Source organism: Bacillus rossius, chromosome 16 (genome assembly GCF_032445375.1).
Source record: "Bacillus rossius redtenbacheri isolate Brsri chromosome 16, Brsri_v3, whole genome shotgun sequence".
In the NCBI taxonomy this organism is placed as follows: domain Eukaryota; kingdom Metazoa; phylum Arthropoda; class Insecta; order Phasmatodea; family Bacillidae; genus Bacillus; species Bacillus rossius.
In genome coordinates this window covers 31,726,003-31,744,350 of record NC_086343.1, presented here as the reverse complement: position 1 = coordinate 31,744,350, position 18,348 = coordinate 31,726,003, and the positions used below count along the sequence as shown (strand labels likewise).

Below are 18,348 nucleotides of genomic sequence, written 5' to 3'. Positions count from 1 at the left end.
GGATCCATCGATTCGATTTGTAAATTAATAAATGATTTTTTCGGAGACTATTGGAATTTTTCCCGCATTTCTAGCTAAATAATTACATGATTTCAAGATGGCGGTCAAATTTTAAGATGGTGGGTACCTCAGTAATAAATTATTACTGCACTGTAGCATGTTAGAATAAAACTAGCATGATGGTAATACGAGTACACGCACAAGATGGTGTACTCCAGCAGGTGGTCGCTCCTGGTAGCATGTACTGAACATAAAATGACGAATCCGTGATGGACATCAAGGATAAAGTCAAATTTCAAGGACAAAGTAAAATTTCAAGGTCAAAGTCAAATTTCAAGGTCAAGGTCAAATATCAAGGTCAAGGTCAAAGTTCAAGTTCAAGGTCAAAGTTCAAGGTCAAATTTCAAGGTCAAGGTCAAATTTCAAGGTCAAATTTCAAGGTCAAGGTCAAAGTTCAAGGTCAAGGTAAAAGTTCAAGGTCAAGGTCAAATTTCAAGGTCAAGGTCAAAGTTCAAGGTTAAGGTCAAATTTCAAGGTCAAGGTCAAATTTCAAGGTCAAGGTCAAAGTTCAAGTTCAAGGTCAAAGTTCAAGTTCAAGGTCAAATTTCAAGGTCAAGGTCAAAGTTCAAGGTCAAGGTCAAAGGTGTGGTGACCAGATAATTATACTACATGATATCGGCACACTCTAGCACACGAAAACAAGATGGTGGTCTCCAGTGGATGAAGACAAGATGGCGGACATGATGTCATACCAGTTGACGATATATACCTTGGTATTGGTGGTGATAGATCAGTCTAGGTAGCTTTCATGGAGGAAGGATCGACTGTTTACTCTCGTCGGGAATCGAACCAAGGACGTACATCGATATAATCAAACAGAATTTAAATACGTTAATTTTTTGATGAATTTTGGAATTTTTTTCATTAAAATCGGATAATAAATAAAGATTTTCAAGATGGCGTCCAAATTTCAAGATGGCGGACATGACGTCATACTACCTGATGGTATATGTGCATTGACATAAGTGGTGGGGGTCAGTCTGCCAGCACCCCGCCACAGGGGAAGGATCGGTCACCATTTTTATTTTTTTTTGCCCTCACCGGGTTCGAACCGAGGACTCCGAGCTCCGTGTCGTAAATATATGTTTTTTCGATATTTTTGATTAAAATTTTATTAAGTGAATTTTTTTATAATTTTTAAAAAAATTTTCATTAAAATCGGATAATAAAAAAGTTAAAGATGGCGAGCGTAACGAAAATTGCAACGGTGACGTCATAATTCAAAATGGCGGATAACACATCGATGGAATGTTCGAGAACACAATGGCGGATCTAAGATGGTGGATCCAAGAAGGCCGTCGGGGTCAAGGTCAAAGGTCAAGGTATCCTTATTCCTAGAAATGGCTTAACTGAGGCTTGAGTTAAGGATGCTTAAGCCTATTTTAGGAATTGGTGTTCTTTCTAAGGCAAAAGACATTTGTGGTTTTTTGAAATCCTAATTTTTCCTCGAAACGGGAATTTTTCCCTCGAAAACGGGAAATTTTGAGTCATTTTGAGTCATTTTTGAGGAATTTTGAGGAATTTTTGCCGCCGTGACGTCACAAACCAAGATGGCGGAGCCGGCTCTCGGCTCCACACCCTGAACCCTGATCTCGGAAATACTATTATATACTACTAGTCTCCAACAAAATCTTATTATTAAAAAAAATTGGTTGTCTGTAAAGTCGGTTTACGGACGATAGTTTAACGTGACAACATCATAACAAAACATTGATGAAATGATTGCATAACTTTATGAATAAAACTGAATAATTTTTATTTTAATAATAAAATAATAAATACTTGAAATTATACTAGTAATCTGATTTTTAAAATGAAAGAATAATTAACCTTTATTGCCGAAATTATTGTTGTAATTAGCAATGAAAACCACATCAAAATTTCACTTCACTTTATAAACAGTCGACGAAACAGTTCACGTGTAGATGACTTGTAATTAATTTTAAAAACTGGCGTTTAGCTATAAAGTTTAAATATAATTATGAATAAGTTTTCATATAAATAAACTGTAATCAAATATCTATCATCAATTATATGAATCGCCATATTTTTTTAGTCAATTGTAACATAACCAGTTAATACTGCACTCGCCGACAGCATAACGGAACACAGCGTAACGGAACAATGAGAGTAACGGGACACAGCGTAACGGAACAATGAGAGTAACGGGATACAGCGTAACGAAACAATGTAACGGGACAGTTTTTCGTGAGTGCAGCCGGCGTTCATTGATTTATTAGACGTCACGTCAAAAAAGTGTAAAATGCTCCATGAAGAGTCCTTTCTTCTTCTTATTCTTCTTCTTCTTCTTCTAAAATTAGATAAACCCACACACTTCTGAAGCGTGTTCTTCAGGGTCTTTGTCGAAGCAAACATACCACCACAACTTTCTTACGTCTGTCTAGTCCCACGTCTGGACCACAAGTGACAGTTGTTAATAATACAACCAGAGAGAGCATTGAATGGAACGTGTGTCCCTGACCTAACTCATCTCGAGTTCGAGAGTTCTCGAATGTATCATCGGTGGTCTATACATTATGTTCGCGTAGTATGGGGCATAATTTAATGGGTAGCAGGGAATACCAAAACAAGCAACTTTTATAACCTAAACGAAAAGATGCATAGTATATCTTGGGCCCTCCTGGCCCAGGAGCAAGGATGTGGTGTGTGGTGGAGTCAATTACCGACTATCATGACATCACGGTGGCCATATTGGATGACATTGAATTGACCTTTACGTTGACCTTGACTGGGGCGGCAATTAAAGTTTCCGCTATTTTGAATTTATGTCATTTTGAATTCAAGAACTTTTTACCATCTTGTAATCGAATGCCCACAACTTAAAGTTGCACATTTCATTACGGCAGCCATTTTGAATGTTAAATATTAGCTAGAAATTCAGGAAAATATTAAAAGTAAATAAAAATTAAATTAATGAAATTTTAATAAAAATAATTTAGCCAACTTGTATTCTAGAACGATGCACTTTACGTTATTGTTGCCATCTTGAAAAATCTGTATTTTAAATACTATTCAATTGGGAACAATTTTAAAAATTATAAAAAATGTATTCAGTTACAATTTTTATAAAAAAATGGAATTTTTTTCATGAAGTAATCGGTTCGAACCCTGTGAGGTGATTCGATTATAAATGACGACAGATCCTTCCTCCACGGAAGCCACTGGCAGACCGATATCACACCACTAATGCCAAGGAATATATTATGTCATCCAGTGTGACATTAGGGCGACCTTCTTGTTTTAATCTGCTAAAGAGCGCTACCACCACATACAAGCGGCATAGTGCGGGCAGTCAACACTTCCAAGAAAAAGCGCAAGCAGTTGGAGAAAGCTCTAAGACACAATGCCAGCATGGAAGCCATTGCCATGTGAAAAAAAAAAAAAAAATTGTGCAGGACTTCACTTACGGGACAAAAAATTAGGTCGAGGTATGAAAAAGAAATGAGTGAAAAAATCCCAAGTTCTCATAAGGAAGAACCACCCATCAACATGAAGATATAAGTTGATGATGAGATGCCTACTGCGAAAAATAATAAATATTAACCAGCTCCAGAAGAAGAGGCCTTTACGAGTACAGAGAGTCTATGCACAAGAAAAAATTATGTAAATGTGTACAAGTTAATGCAATGGTCTGGCCATTACTAATATCTTTCACGAGTCGGAATAGTGACACGATCTACGGAGAGTACACAAAACATAATAAGTGGTTCCTCGGTGCTAAAGACATACATTTTTTTACCAGAAAATATCATATGCGTAGAAGAATAAAAAACACCCGGGACTAAAGGTCTGTACTAAATGATGTTTCGCAGAGAACTTAATGGTTATTCCCACGAAGATTAGCAAGAGTAAAAAAAAGTTCTAGATCTAACTCATGCGTATTTTCGCGATAAAGATCCAGAAAGTGGCATATATAAGAATTATGATCATGAAAAAAATTGACATTCTCACCAATATCTTCAAATAACTAGAAGTAAATTGCGTAGGTTTAAAAAAGCTAGAAAGTGGTCAGAACCTTGATTATGTGTAAGGGATGACCCCAACGAATAAGTCGATTGTTTGAGACTTGCTGCTGTATTCGCTTAATACAGGAAACTATTCGCACATCAACGAAATAGTCTCAAAACTCGAATAATTATGGAAAGCTGGCCACATACTAAGAGTCTAACCAGAATCGCTCGCGAACTTTACGCTCTTGCAAGGTGGACAAATCGTCAACGCTATGTCGTAGTGCGTGGACTTATTTATTCCAGGCGGACCTTATTGAGATGATACCATATTCCCGAATTAATAAAAGTTACAAGTGTACAGAATTTTCACTTCGGCCAGAACTTTGAAATCGAAGAACGCGACCAACATAACCAAGGCCCTGACATACATTTTGCGTGCTCGATGTGTATCGTCACATATGCAAACGGATCTGGGCAAATAATTATTCAATGTGACCTTCAAGGCTTTGATGAAGAAGTTTGGTATCTAACTACTCTACATTTTAGTAATGTCAAAGCTTCTGTTGTCGAAAGGTTTAACAGAACTCTGAGCATCAATATGTGGCAACAGTTCACGGCTAACGGGAATTACAAGTGGCTGGATATCTTGCCGAAACTAATAATCGATTAACATTCCACGGTTGTTCTACCACAAAAATGAATTCTAAAGACATAAAGACGATCACCTCCTCGGAACAGTGTTTTTAACAAAATGAAGAAATATCCACGTAAGCGTAAGAATAAGTCGGAGTCATCGTGCGAATCTCCAAGTGAAAAGGCATCTTTGAGAAAAGTTACACAGCGAATTGGAGTCCCCAAATTTTCTGAGTGGCCCACGTTCGTGAATCGGAGCCTATAACTTACTACTTCGAAGATTTGGACCACAAGCATATTCATGGCGTGTTCTATGCCGAAGAGATTCAGCCTACAATGCATGCCGATATATACTTTGTGGAGAAAAGATTCTCAAACAAAGAAATGGATGATCCTATGTCAAGTGGTGGGGCTTCCTAACCAACATCTGCTTCGTCGGTAGCAGATGCAGAAATCAAGAAACACAAGTGATTTGTTTTCTTGTTTTTTTTTTTGTTATTATAGTAGAAATTATGTAATATTTTTTTTATTTGTAATTATATTGTTTTAATTCTTAAAACTGTTACTTTTTAATATTTATCAAGGATCGAACGAAGCACGGTATGCGATCGATTCTACAATTTTGTTAATTGTCTCAGAATTTTTATTTCAATAATTACAGAATTTCAAAATAGCGGCAAAGACCACCAACAAGATGGTGGATATCAAGATGATAAATAATTCTACACTCTAGTAGGTAAAAATTAAACTAATATGGTGAAAGCACTCTCTAACAGATGAAAATTCTATGGCTACCATGATATCATCCTGGATGACATAGTATATTCCTTGAAAATAGTAGTGGGAGGTCAGTCTTTTCGTGGCTTTTATGTAGTAAGGAATTGTCGCAATTTTTAATCGAATGACCTCATCACCTTTTATTTTTAATTAAAATTGTAATTAATTAAATATGTTATGTATTTTTAATTTTTCACACTTTACCATCATTAATACGGATTTCGAAGTTGGTGGCCGTAATGAAAAGTGAAACGTTAGGGAGTGGGGAATCTAGAATCCAATATGGCAGAATTTTTTTATTAAAAAATTACTTATTAAATTTTTTATTAATATTAAACTTTTCTCAGATTTCTAGCTAAAAAATTACATACTTTCAAGATGGTGCCTTTAAAGAAAAATGCAACGTTAGTGAGTGGGGAATTCGAATCTAAGATGTTTGTCAAATCTGCAATCACATCACTACCAAACTATAAACTTCTGCGCCCCGCTCGAAGCCTGCTTCCTGGAGACCAGTTAGTCAAATGCATTAGCAACCAGCAGACGGCTGTGCAACGTAGTGGATGATAATTAGTGGTGTGTTTACTTGTTTTATCAATAGGCATCACGAAGGCCCTATCAAAATTTATTCTTATTATTGATTGCTTAAGCCTTTTGACGTGAAAAGTCTAATAAATCGATGAACGCCGGCTGCACGCACGAAAAAGTGTCCCGTTACGCACATTGTCCCGTTACGCTCATTGTACGCTTGCGCCGCATCTATCTCTATTCCACTCGATTGGAACAACCATCGATTTGACTTTTTCGAGGCACATTAAACATGAAACACTCCCATTCGTTTCCTACTTTTCCTATCATCGTCCTATCCTTAACAGAATAACACATATTGGAAGAAGTTAAATAGCAAACACGTATAAAAGTTATAGTTAAAATAATCTCTGCATTAAAGTAATAAACATATTTGAATTAATGAGTGCAAATAAAAGTAAATTTATCAATTAAATTGTAGATTTCATTTCACTCCTTTGTATCCATACAAAAAAGTGATAATTCAATAAAAATGATTCAATTTTATTCATTAAAGTATGCAATCATTTCATCAATATTTTGTTATGACGTTGTCACGTTAAACTATCGTCCGTAAACCGACTTTACAGACAACCAATTTTTTTTCCGGAGATGTTTACTACGCGCCTGTACCTAGGCTACACGCATTGCGTATTCGAAACATGGGGAACCCGAAACTAGAATTGTCGAGCCGGTATTTGGACACGGCAGAGTCAAGAGTAACCACTGAGCCAGACCACCCAATTAATTGGCGCATGTTGTTTAACCTAACGGGCGAAGGCATGATTAGTGACAGCAGTGAGTGATGAGAGATGGTGGGGAACAAATAAGATTAGACATAGACTCGGGAAATTTGTCACGTTCTTATGTTCTGTTTCCAGCCTACGGGGTCTGAAAGTTCAAACCACACGAATAAACATTTACAAACCAGAAGAAGTTCAATCGGGTGTTTCAGCCGAGGGAAGACTGCGTTCTAACGAACTCTGATAAGTCCCGAACAATTCCGAAGATAGCTGGTCACTCACGTAACTTTGCTGCCAAAAAAAATAGTGCTACAATACGTTGGATTTATCATCTTAGAGTGTTTTTGAAGTCGCTGACCTAACCGAATCAAGTTTTCATTTCCGTTAGGATTGCCGTGATGTGTGAAAATACACATGGCCAAAAAAAACAACTCATTTTGTGATAATTGTTATATTTTGATAACGATTCCACATATTAGTTATGCTGCTGACTGAACCTAACCAACCTGTCATTTTAGTTACTATCTACTCAACGTGCAAAAAATATACCCTCATAAAGAAAAATAAAGAACGAGTTTTTGTAAAAAAAAAAAAAAAAAAAACATTTAACGATTTTTTTCTGCAAAGCGACCTAACGTTTAAGGTCCCCGCCTACCCGGGCACACACACGGTGTGCAGAGCTTCAGGAAAAACAACGCGATTTCAAAACTACTAAAGATATTCGAATGGGGTCTGCTTACGAAAAGCATTTAAGAGTTCGCTGAGGGCCGAAAAGTACTTTTGATTTCAGATTAATATTTTAAACTGTATTTTTAGGAGCGTTGAAATGGCTAAAACGCATGTTTTCAGAGTAATTTTTAGGCGTAAAACAACCAGTACAGATTCTTGAAAGCACTTAAGGGACTTGCATTACACCTTTATCTTCATTTCTCCGCCATGTAACGGTTACGGTCACCGCTCAAATTTCACAATTATCCTGTGACGACGAGAAGACTGCGCGCCAGCTCAGAGGAGACACCGCGCTATAAGCACCAGAGAGCGTCGCGCTTATCATCCCGCCTCTATAACACACATACACCCCTGACGAGGCAATTTTTTTTTTCCTAATCTAACTAAAAACTAAGTGTATTTTGTTTGGGAGGGTCTGGGTTAGGGAAGACTCTAGGTGCGTCCCAGGCCGAAGCCTTTACGCCTATTCATGCTGGGTTTAAACCATGCAGACAAGGGAGCATGCATCGTGTGCTTGTTCGGGGATTTAAAAACAGCGGAAGAATAAAGCGAAGGCGCGCGAAGGTAGAATGGTCGGGTGTCTGACCCAAGCTCAGTGAATCAGCGTGATCGCCCGGGCAAGTAGCAGAGGTACCAACCTTGCGATCTTGGACGAGCTGAGAGTGCCGAGGAACTCGGTCCGCGCGCCCAGGATTGCCAACGCCGTGGCGGTGTTGGAAGCGTTCCCTCCGCGGTGCCAGCGGTGGTAGGGCGCCCTGCACACGCGCAGTTGTTCCCTTATTTAACAACGAGAAGCCTAACATGTACATCAAGTTCTGTCCCTGCCCGAACACGCCCGAATATTCACCTTCGGCCAACCTCGGGATTTGTTTTCTTTTTGCGCAGGAAAAATGAATTCAAATATTGAAAGTGTTCTGTTAGGTTAGCTACATTAAAACACTTTAAAAAACTATGGACGGTTAGTTAGGTTAGTATATAGCTACATTAAAATAAACAGAGAAATATAAATATATATAAATAAACCCGAGGTTGGCCGTAGGTGAATATTCGGGCGTGTTCGGGCAGGGACAGAACTTGATGTACATCTTAGGCTTCCCGAGCTAAACTACACCAGCTTAATGTATTTGCTGTATGAAGAAGGGGACCGGTCTCTTACAGTTCCTTGACGTCTTCTTCCACCGGATAGCTGTTCACGACGTATACGCTGTCCAACACGGCTATGCCCACGCTAAGCACCTTCAGGTCTCTGGTGCAGAGAGCAAACAGAGCACAGAACAATTGTCACCACAGCGCTCGCTGTAACCAGCAGAAATCATTGAAAGTACTTGTCAGAGAACGAACCAAGTTGCCAGAAAACCTGTAGGTTCGTGGTTGGCACTCTAGTAATCATGAAGTTCGCCTAGTATCGTCTCCATGGTAGTCATGCGGATATTGTGTAATATATTTATTCAGCCGGGCAATTTTCTTTGTGTAAATTCCTTGTTCTTAAAAATGAAGCTAAATAAACTCGTAGAAATGTTACTGGAAAAAAATAATCTCAATAAAACGTTTTAAGCTTAAATTACTTTTTTCACTCACAAAGTATCTAACCAAGAACGTAAATCAATCGAATTAATCAATATAATAATAAGTAAAATTGTTAAATAATTTTTAGAATTTGTTTCCAAATTATTACGTTAATAATTACTAATTTTCAAATTGGTGGTTAATATGACATTAGCGGCTTACTGGAGGCTACTAGATGAGAAATTTTAGCCTCTTTGGAGAAATTTTACCATATTAAATTAAATAAATATTTTTAAGCCTAAAATTTCATTTTTGCATTGGCCAAGGGTCGATCCGCGTACATGAATGGATCGGATCAATCAATATATTTAAAGATAATATTTTTAATTGGTTTTAGATTTTTTCAAATTTGTTTTTGTTAATTACATGTGTTCAATATGGCAGCCAGGATCTGGCTCGAAGCCAACCTGGACTTAATTTATAAGACTTATCGTATTACACACTTGCCAAATGATATAAGTATGGTTCCAATAGTCAGTTCATCATCTATAAATGCATATTCTTAAACCGTAAACTTCTGTAAAGTAATTAATTACTAATTTCGGTACCATAATAGAAATTTGTGGGACTTATTGTGTCTGTAATTCATTAATGTAATCGGTTCTTGTTTATAAGGCGGTAGAAAGATGAATCAGGATAAATTGAGGCAAAAATGTTTGAACTTCAAAAATAGACATACAGGAAAATCACGAAAAACACGTATCAAGTGTAGAAATATAACCAATAGTGCCAGGGTGTTGGTTACAGACGAGGTCAGCCCTGATTGGTCGAGCGTGGTGAAACTGCTTCGCGCTGATAAGTTGCATAGCGGTCTGTCCCTCACCCCTGCCTCGCAAGGATATCTGGTCACTTTATTGTCCCAGGTACTCTTAATTATTATTTTTTGCTGTAATTTAAATTTCAAGTTGTTCAAGAGAATTATGGTATTGTGTAAGCAATATATTTTTATGCCTTTTTGTAAAAAAAAAAAGGCTTGTAAATGTTAATTTTTTTTTTTTATTTTACAATTGCTCAGAAGTAATAATTGGCTAAGTTCACGGACTGTAAGAATTAGTCCCCATAAATCGGTTCCAAGCAAATTTACTTTAAGGGAGAAATATAAAATAATATTTTACCTCCTCTACCACCACCACCACCACCCACCATCATCATCATCCATAACCATCACCCCACTACCACTACTACTATCACCCTCAACACAAGCACAATCATGATCATCATAACCATCACCACCACAAGCATAACAATTACCACCACCATCACCATCACCACATGATTACCATCACCACCATCACCAAAACCACACTTCACAATAATCACCACCGTCATCAACACAATCTTCTTCCTCTTCATCATCAATTAAATATAGCAATCAAGTGTTCAGTTGTCTCAGAAAAGCCTACCTGTTAGTGAGACTCTGATCACTGCCTGCCGCTTGAAGGCTGTCGTCAGCTGGCAAGAAGGCGCTGGTCTGACTCCCCTGTTCGATGACAAAAGTGGAACTGAGGGTCAGACACCTGTAAGACACGCAGTGCTTTCACATCGTGTGTCACGTGTTGTACAAGCGAGGTCCGGGCTGTGGTGAAGTGGACACCAGCCATCTACATACGCACGGTGCCATTACAGTGAATGGTTCAATAATAAAAACTACAGGTAACTTTATAGGTAGATGAATATCATGGTAAAGAATCTACACTAAGAGTAGAATATATGCTATATTATTTTACAAAAATTTTTTCATGGTAATTATCGGACATTGCAGCTTTTTAGAACGAAGAGAAGAAAAAAAATTGGTTGTCTGTAAGTCGGTTTACGGACGATAGTTTAACGTGACAACGTCATAACAAAACATTGATGAAATAATTGCATACTTTTATGAATAAAATTGAATCATTTTTATTGCATTTTCACTATTTTGTATGGATACAAAGAAGGAGTGAAATGAAATCTACAATTTAATTGATAAATTTACTTTTATTTGCACTCATTAATTCAAATATGTTTATTACTTTAACGAACAGATTATTTTAACTATAACTTTTATACATGTTTGCTATTTAACTTCTTCCAATCTGTGTTATTCTGTTAAGGATAGGACGATGATAGGAAAAGTAGGAAACGAATGGGAGTGTTTCAAGTTTAATGTGCCTCGAAAAAGTCAAATCGATGGTTGTTCCAATCGAGTGGAAGAGAGAGATAGATGCGGCGCAATCGTACAATGAGCGTAACGGGACACAGCGTAACGGGACTATGTGCGTTACGGGACAATTTTTAGTGCGTGCAGCCGCCGTTCATCGATTTATTAGGCGCTGTAACGTCAAAATAGGAAAAGAATTGTTTTCACATACTGCACCCGTTCCTAAATTTACTCTGAAGAGGTGGTATATTAATTCCAACTAATTTGTGAAAAATAATAGTTTATAGCTTACATTACTATACCATCATCAGACGTCGCGGCTTCGTGGAACGAAAATTAAATAAAACCTGAAAATATGTTTTTCAAGTACTAGAGACGTCCCTAAATTTCCTCCGAAAACAAGGTTTCTTAAATCATACTGATTCGTGAAAATAAAGAAATGTTTAAAAGCTTACATTACAATACGTGTGTTTTCACATTGCCGCCTCCAGTCCTCATATACCTGCGAACGTGTACCTATCTCTTTGTTTAGTAAAACTGTAGCCTACCATGGAGGATTAAAAATACGCTAATTCTTCCGTTATTCTTCATTTATTGAAGTTTATCTCTGGATCCTGAAGGCTTGATCCTGTTGTCATGATCATGTTGGCTTGATCCTGTGGTACATGATGCTTTCTGTTTTAAATCAGTTCGTCAAAAGATACTAAAGCCATGATCCTGATGGCTTGATCCTGTGGTACATGATGCTTGCTGTTTTAATTCAGTACGGCAGACGATCCTGTAAATAAAATATATTATCATATAATAATTAATTATGATTGAAGGTCGAATAAAATTTTTTTTTCAATTTACAATCATAATTATTTCTTATTTCGCCATTTTTTTTATGTGCAGGATCTTCTGACGTACTGAATTAAAACAGCAAGCATCATTTACCACAGCATCATGCCATCAGGATTAAGCCTTCAGGAGCCAGGGATAAACTTGGATACATGAAACAACAGCCATATAAAACACGTAATATACGACGGCTGTAATCAAATAATCCCTGGGAAGAATGCAAAATTCAATGTGTCAGCTATTTCAGTGTACAGCACGTATTCCTCACAGAAAATGAACGACTTTAACTTTTCAATTCAAATTTTTTTTCTCCCCCATTAGATTCTTTCGTTACAACGTGACTCAGAATAGTTCATACTTTAAATACGATGTAACACAACAACCATTCGGAAAAAAAATTACTTATTCTAATAAAACAACAAATATTAAATATAAGCATTAAAAATTCCTTACAATAGCAATACAGTCGTTTTTAAACGAATTTCATTATTATACCACCTACACTGACTAAAATTCTCCACAAAAATAAACACACACACTGATAAACAATGAATGTCGGCGATTGCGTGAATACATACGTATTGTAATGTAAGCTGTAAAATGTTATTTTTTTACAAACCAGTTGGAATAGAGAAATCTTCCTTTGAGGGATAATTCAAGAACGTCTCTAGTATAGGAAAAACATAAATGCAATACATCTGAATTCTATATAATTCAACTTTACATAATCATTCAAGCAGTACAAAACTCATTGTACGTTTTAAAATAGTAATATTTTGTTTTCACATTCACCAACCATAAACACAAGAAGTCCCCAATTATAAAAAATAAATCTCTTGCTACAAGTATGTTTTATATGCGTGTTATACGATGTATAGACAAACTTAAATGCATGTATGTGCAAATGCGTGATATAAGAGCAACTTATATTAAATGGACGGTTTTTATGGTTGAGTAACAATACCTTTTCAACACTGAAGCCAGAGACTTTAAAACATTAAAAAAACTCGGGCAGTTAAAATTTTTATATAATAACTCATATTTAATACAGGTTAAGATAGAATGAAAATTGGTACTAATACCAATTTTGTATAGTTAAAAGTTTTCTATAAATAATATTCTGAGCTTTAATATCCAATGTTAAATTGTTGGCATTCGAGGTGCAAAACATCATGTACCTTGATTCTGCCATAATCGGAGCTGCCTGAAAGAGTTCACAAAATAATTAGCATCATATGTAAAATAATATTTCAAGTAAAAACTTTCTTAAAGCTTAAATAATTTAAAAATAATCAATTCCTTGGTTCTGCTTGAAAATAAAAAATAAAAATAAAATAAACTCAAAGAATAAGTAAACAGAGAGGAAAGCAAAACTGATATAAAAAATTCGTACTCCCAGAAGTAAAGAATAATTAGCTTGTTTTGATTATGTGTAGTTTTTATGTTCATGGATGTAATAGTACAAAAAGAGGTTGGTGTAGTCATTTCGGTATTAATAATTGATTCAAATTCTTAACAGGATACTATATTATATAGTATTCAATTGAAATCAAATTCAGAATGACCTTCACATACCTTGCGGATAACAAAACAGTTGTTAATATAATTGAATTGAATGCTAATTCTAAAACTATATTTTACCATGTTTGTTGAAGCAATACTAAACTGCTGTATGGTATTTTATAATACTAATTAAATCAGGACAATTTACGATTATTCCTTTCAGGTTAATTCAAAGTGTTAAATAAAACTATAGCATAAGCCTTTATACAGCTATAGTTTGTTTTGCTAACCAGTGTGTAAACAGAGTAACTTCAGATTTAAGAGCCCACAAAGAAGAATTTTTTTTATACTTTTAAAAAAGAAACCAATTGCCAAGAAAAAGTTTCTAATACTACAAGAAAGATATTGAAAACTTTGTACAACACCTGGCTATGGTTATTTTTGAATATATGAAATACATTTTTCAAGATAATACTGAGTATTACGAAAACTGGCGCATAATTGTATATTTTAATTGATGCTTCATTCAAGCAGGGCCGCTGAGAGAATTTGTGGGCCCCTGGGCAGCTGGGGTAGTAGGCCCCATTTTTAGTTTTAGGAACACACAAAGCAATTATATATATATATATATATATATATATATATATATATATATATATAGTACAATTTGATGACGTAGTATGTATTAAATACTACTCTGACAGTAGATGTAGTACAATTTAAATAAAATACCATCTAGGAATTTTCAATCATTTTACAGTATATTGACAATCATCAATTTGATTTTCTAATCAATGTGATCACCAATGCAATGTTTGTAACTACTGGTTGAGAAAAATACTACTAGGACCAAACATTTATTCTGGGAAAAGAAGGGGGGCGAAATGCTACTCTCGTCCCCCCTTTCCCATGCATAACAGCACGGGGGCAACTCGCCCCTGCTGTCCCCCCTGTTCCGGCGTCCCTGTAACTTCCCATTTCTGCTACTAGGCAAGTATTTCGGTGTGAACTGAATGTTACAAGTACCTACTGCTCGGTTAGGTTATTGGTTATCGACTGTAGTTTTAGGAATACACAAAGCAAATATATATATATATATATATATATATATATATTGTACAAGATGTTTTAATAGCAGGGGGAAAATGTTTTTCCAGCCATTTATTTTCCACTTCCCAGCCGGGCGCCCGGGCCCCTAAGGCTACCGGGCCCCTGGGCATTTGCCCCTTTTGCCCCCCCCCCCCCCCCCCCTCACGGCGGCCCGGCATTCAAGCATATTTTTTTTTACCACGGAAAAGATAATCGAATATTCAATAAATTTGCCTTTATTAAGTTTTATTATGAATATCAATGTGCGCAGTTAATACTGGAAAGCTATCCGGGGAACGGTTTAAAAACATCTTTAACTATTGGAGGAACCGGGACAAGACACAGCATAAAAGTCCGGGTAAGAATCCGGACCCCAAACCTAGTAACTTTTTATCTTTTTTGACGTGACAACGTTTAATAAATCGATGAACGCCGGCTGCACGCACGAAAAAGTGTCCCGTACGCACATTGTCTGTTACGCTGTGTCCCGTTACGCTCATTGTACGCTTGCGCAGCATCTATCTCTCTTCCACTCGATTGGAACAACCATCGATTTGACTTTTTCGAGGCACATTAAACTTGAAACACTCCCATTCGTTTCCTACTTTTCCTATCATCGTCCTATCCTTAACAGAATAACACAGATTGGAAGTTGTTAAATAGCAAACATTTATAAAAGTTATAGTTAAAATAATCTCTTCGTTAAAGTAATAAACATATTTGAATTAATGAGTGCAAATAAAAGTAAATTTATCAAAATAAATTGTAGATTTAATTTCACTCCTTCTTTGTATCCATACAAAATAGTGATAATTCAATAAAAAATATTCAATTTTATTCATAAAAGTATGCAATCATTTCATGAATGTTTTGTTATAACGTTGTCACGTTAAACTATCGTCCGTAAACCGACTTTACAGACAACCAATTTTTTTTCCAAAGCCTAAGTTAATCTAAGTGTGTGTGGGTGGGAGGGGGGTGTTCTAGTTTAGGGGAGGACCTTAGTGTGTCTCAGGCTAAAGCCTATACAATCTACCATGCGGGGTATTAACCATGCAGAACAAGGACACGTGCATTATGTGCTTATTGGGTGTTATTGGCCAGTCATGGCTGCGATTGGCGACATAGCAGGCGCCTCTTAGGTTGCCTTAGCCTAAAAGCCAACTAAAGTGACCCAGGTAAAAACTGCAAAGACACAGGGAAAACCCTGGGCCGGGTCATGCGTGGATAAATTAAACATGCATTAAGCAAGCAGGTAACTACTGTTCAAGAGGGGGGGGGGGGGAGAAGGTCCGGGTAAGAAGAGTTGGACGGGGCAGAAGGATTCAACCATGCAGGGGTTGGGTGCTCGGGCCTTGCGTCCCGCATTATTAATGTTGGGCACACCTGGGTTATTATAAACCAGGGGCGCATGCGCCCCCAGGGGCGGGCGACTTCACTCGTCAGCCCAGCCCAGCTGTGTTAAGGCGAACACTAATTACGTAGGGCCATGCAGATTTCGCGTAAAGATTCCGAGATTAGTTATAAGTTAAAACACTGTATAGCATCGCCTGTGTTTCGTGATTGGGTGAAAATTTCTTTCAGGCGCATGTCAATTGTTACAACACCAATCACAGTAACTAATTCAGTGCGGAAGCAAACGCGTCCTGAGTGGCTCGGTCAAAAAAAGAAACGACTTCTCTCGCAGACGGCCGCCAGTCACAAGGAAGAAACCTCTGGTGCGGGTATACCTTGTTGCAGTCTAATAGGCGTTCAGATTTATTCTCGAAAATCGCCTGCCCCTGATATTCAGTTGGTTCGGAAGAGCTCGGGTGACACGCGGTCGGCGGTTTTCGGCCACGCGGACTGATGTGGAGCGCTGCAGTGAAGCCTAAACACTCAGGGGAGATGAAAATGACAAGAACAAATAGATGTCGCGTTTAGCGGGTAGTCTGCTTACAGGCGGCACCCTAAGTCCGTGAGGGAAGTAAGATTGTTACAGGCCACAAAAAAACCCATCTGAAACATTAGTTTAGCTACATCATCAATACTTATCATATTGTGGGCGTTTGCTTGTTTATGTCAGGTTAAATAAATTTAAAAATACTTTAAACGAGTGGACGTTTCGTTGTGTCAGCTACTTCAAAAAACCTGTAAAATAACTTTAATGGTTGTTAGGAATTACCCATACAAAGTGTATTAAGTTTTCACAAGATTTTACAGTATTTTTAAAGTAAACCTGACCTAATGAACCGTCAACACTATTTTAATATATATATTTTAATGTAGTTTGACAATTCTATAATTTTTCAGTAACTAAGTCTATGAAGAACGACCTCAGCATCTTTCCCGTTGGTTTTTATCCTACAGTAGCTACTACCGAAGATGCAAGAGCGATCGGCAAACGTCGCAACTGATTAGGCTGATTAGGCTTCTTATTCCAGGCTGATTAGGGTTCTTATTCTTAGGCTTCTTATTTTTCTTCTGATAAGGCTTCTTATTCTACGTTTTATAATGTTATTTTTAATTTTTCCTCTATGCTAAACATTAGCGAGAGCATATTTTATTTTGCTCAATTCCTTAAATTGTGGACAAATAGATGTTAATCAATGTCTATGGTCAATGATATAATAACTATTGTTGTGAATCAGTTCTTTTTAATGAGTACATTTATTTTTAATATTTATAATCGTTTTTATTGTGATTTCATGGCATTTTTAATGAATATTATATATATTTTTATTTAAAGCTGGTAAGATTTTTAATGTTTATTCTAGTAATTATTATATTTACAAAAATGTTAAAAACAGTCCCTCAAACATTAGGATATTAGGTTATTAATATAAAAATTTTAAGTTCTGGTGCTGAGTATGTTACAGTCCGGAAATAAGGTAACGTCTTTGAAGACTATCTATAGATAATACAAGTTCATGCAATCAATGAAATTATTTTTTTTCAAAAGACGTAAGATTTAGGATTGGAAAAATATCTAATGAAGTAAAACAACTAAATATTTTGTTATACAGAGGAAAGGCGTTATGTTACGTGCACTAAGAAAGTCCTTTAAGATTATGCATGAGTAGGGACACCTGTGTTTTGCGAATACATTTCGTGTCAAGGTATTTCACAAAATACTGTAACTTTTCTCCTGTGGTTATTGGCTGAGGTCGGTGAGAGGTGTCGTCCCGCTCTTGACGGGGCCAATGAGAATGTGGTCACCGTACTGCTGAACCATCACAATTTGCCACGACTCTTAGAAAAAGCTACAGTGTTTTGTAAAATACCTTGACATGAAATGAAATCGCGAAATACAGGTGTGCCTATGCATGAGCAGTCTTCAGGCCACCTTTGTTCGCTCACACTACATTGCACCTAGTCCTCAGTAATACTCGTATGTAGGTTCTTCATGAACTTCATCACAACCAGGAAAATAAATATTTATATCTTCTACTTCAGATTTCACAACAGACGAAATTGATGCTATTAAAGGTCCACCGTAAGAATAGTTTTTCTACTTCTTTGTTGTTGCTTGACTTGCTTGGCTCTTTACTGTTTTTACAGAAGAGCGTTCTTGTAAGAAGATGAAAATGACACTTCAGACATTTTGGATTTAGTTTGTCTGCACTGACTCTGGTAATGAAGAGATCATAGCAGGTGACAATTGTGGCTGCTCAACTGTCGCAGCTTGAACTAGTGATTGCCATGTTCAGTGTCCACTGAAACATTGGTGTATTCTAGATTAGCCTGATTCCCATGA

General features: G+C 36.8%; 1 protein-coding gene across 2 annotated transcripts in view; it reads right to left on the bottom strand.

Moving 5' to 3' along the window:
- Positions 1-13,430, bottom strand: part of LOC134539906 (ketohexokinase-like) — a 32,785-nt gene extending 19,355 nt beyond the window's left edge. For both annotated transcript variants that reach the window (XM_063382255.1, XM_063382256.1), the window contains exons 1-4: positions 13,199-13,430; positions 10,447-10,560; positions 8,634-8,723; positions 8,116-8,232 (exon numbers count right to left, since the gene is read on the bottom strand). In XM_063382255.1, coding sequence (XP_063238325.1) covers positions 8,116-8,232; positions 8,634-8,723; positions 10,447-10,560; positions 13,199-13,212 — 335 coding nt within the window. In that variant the 5' untranslated portion in view covers positions 13,213-13,430. The remainder of the gene's footprint in view (positions 1-8,115; positions 8,233-8,633; positions 8,724-10,446; positions 10,561-13,198) is intronic.
- Positions 13,431-18,348: the final 4,918 nt, after the last annotated feature.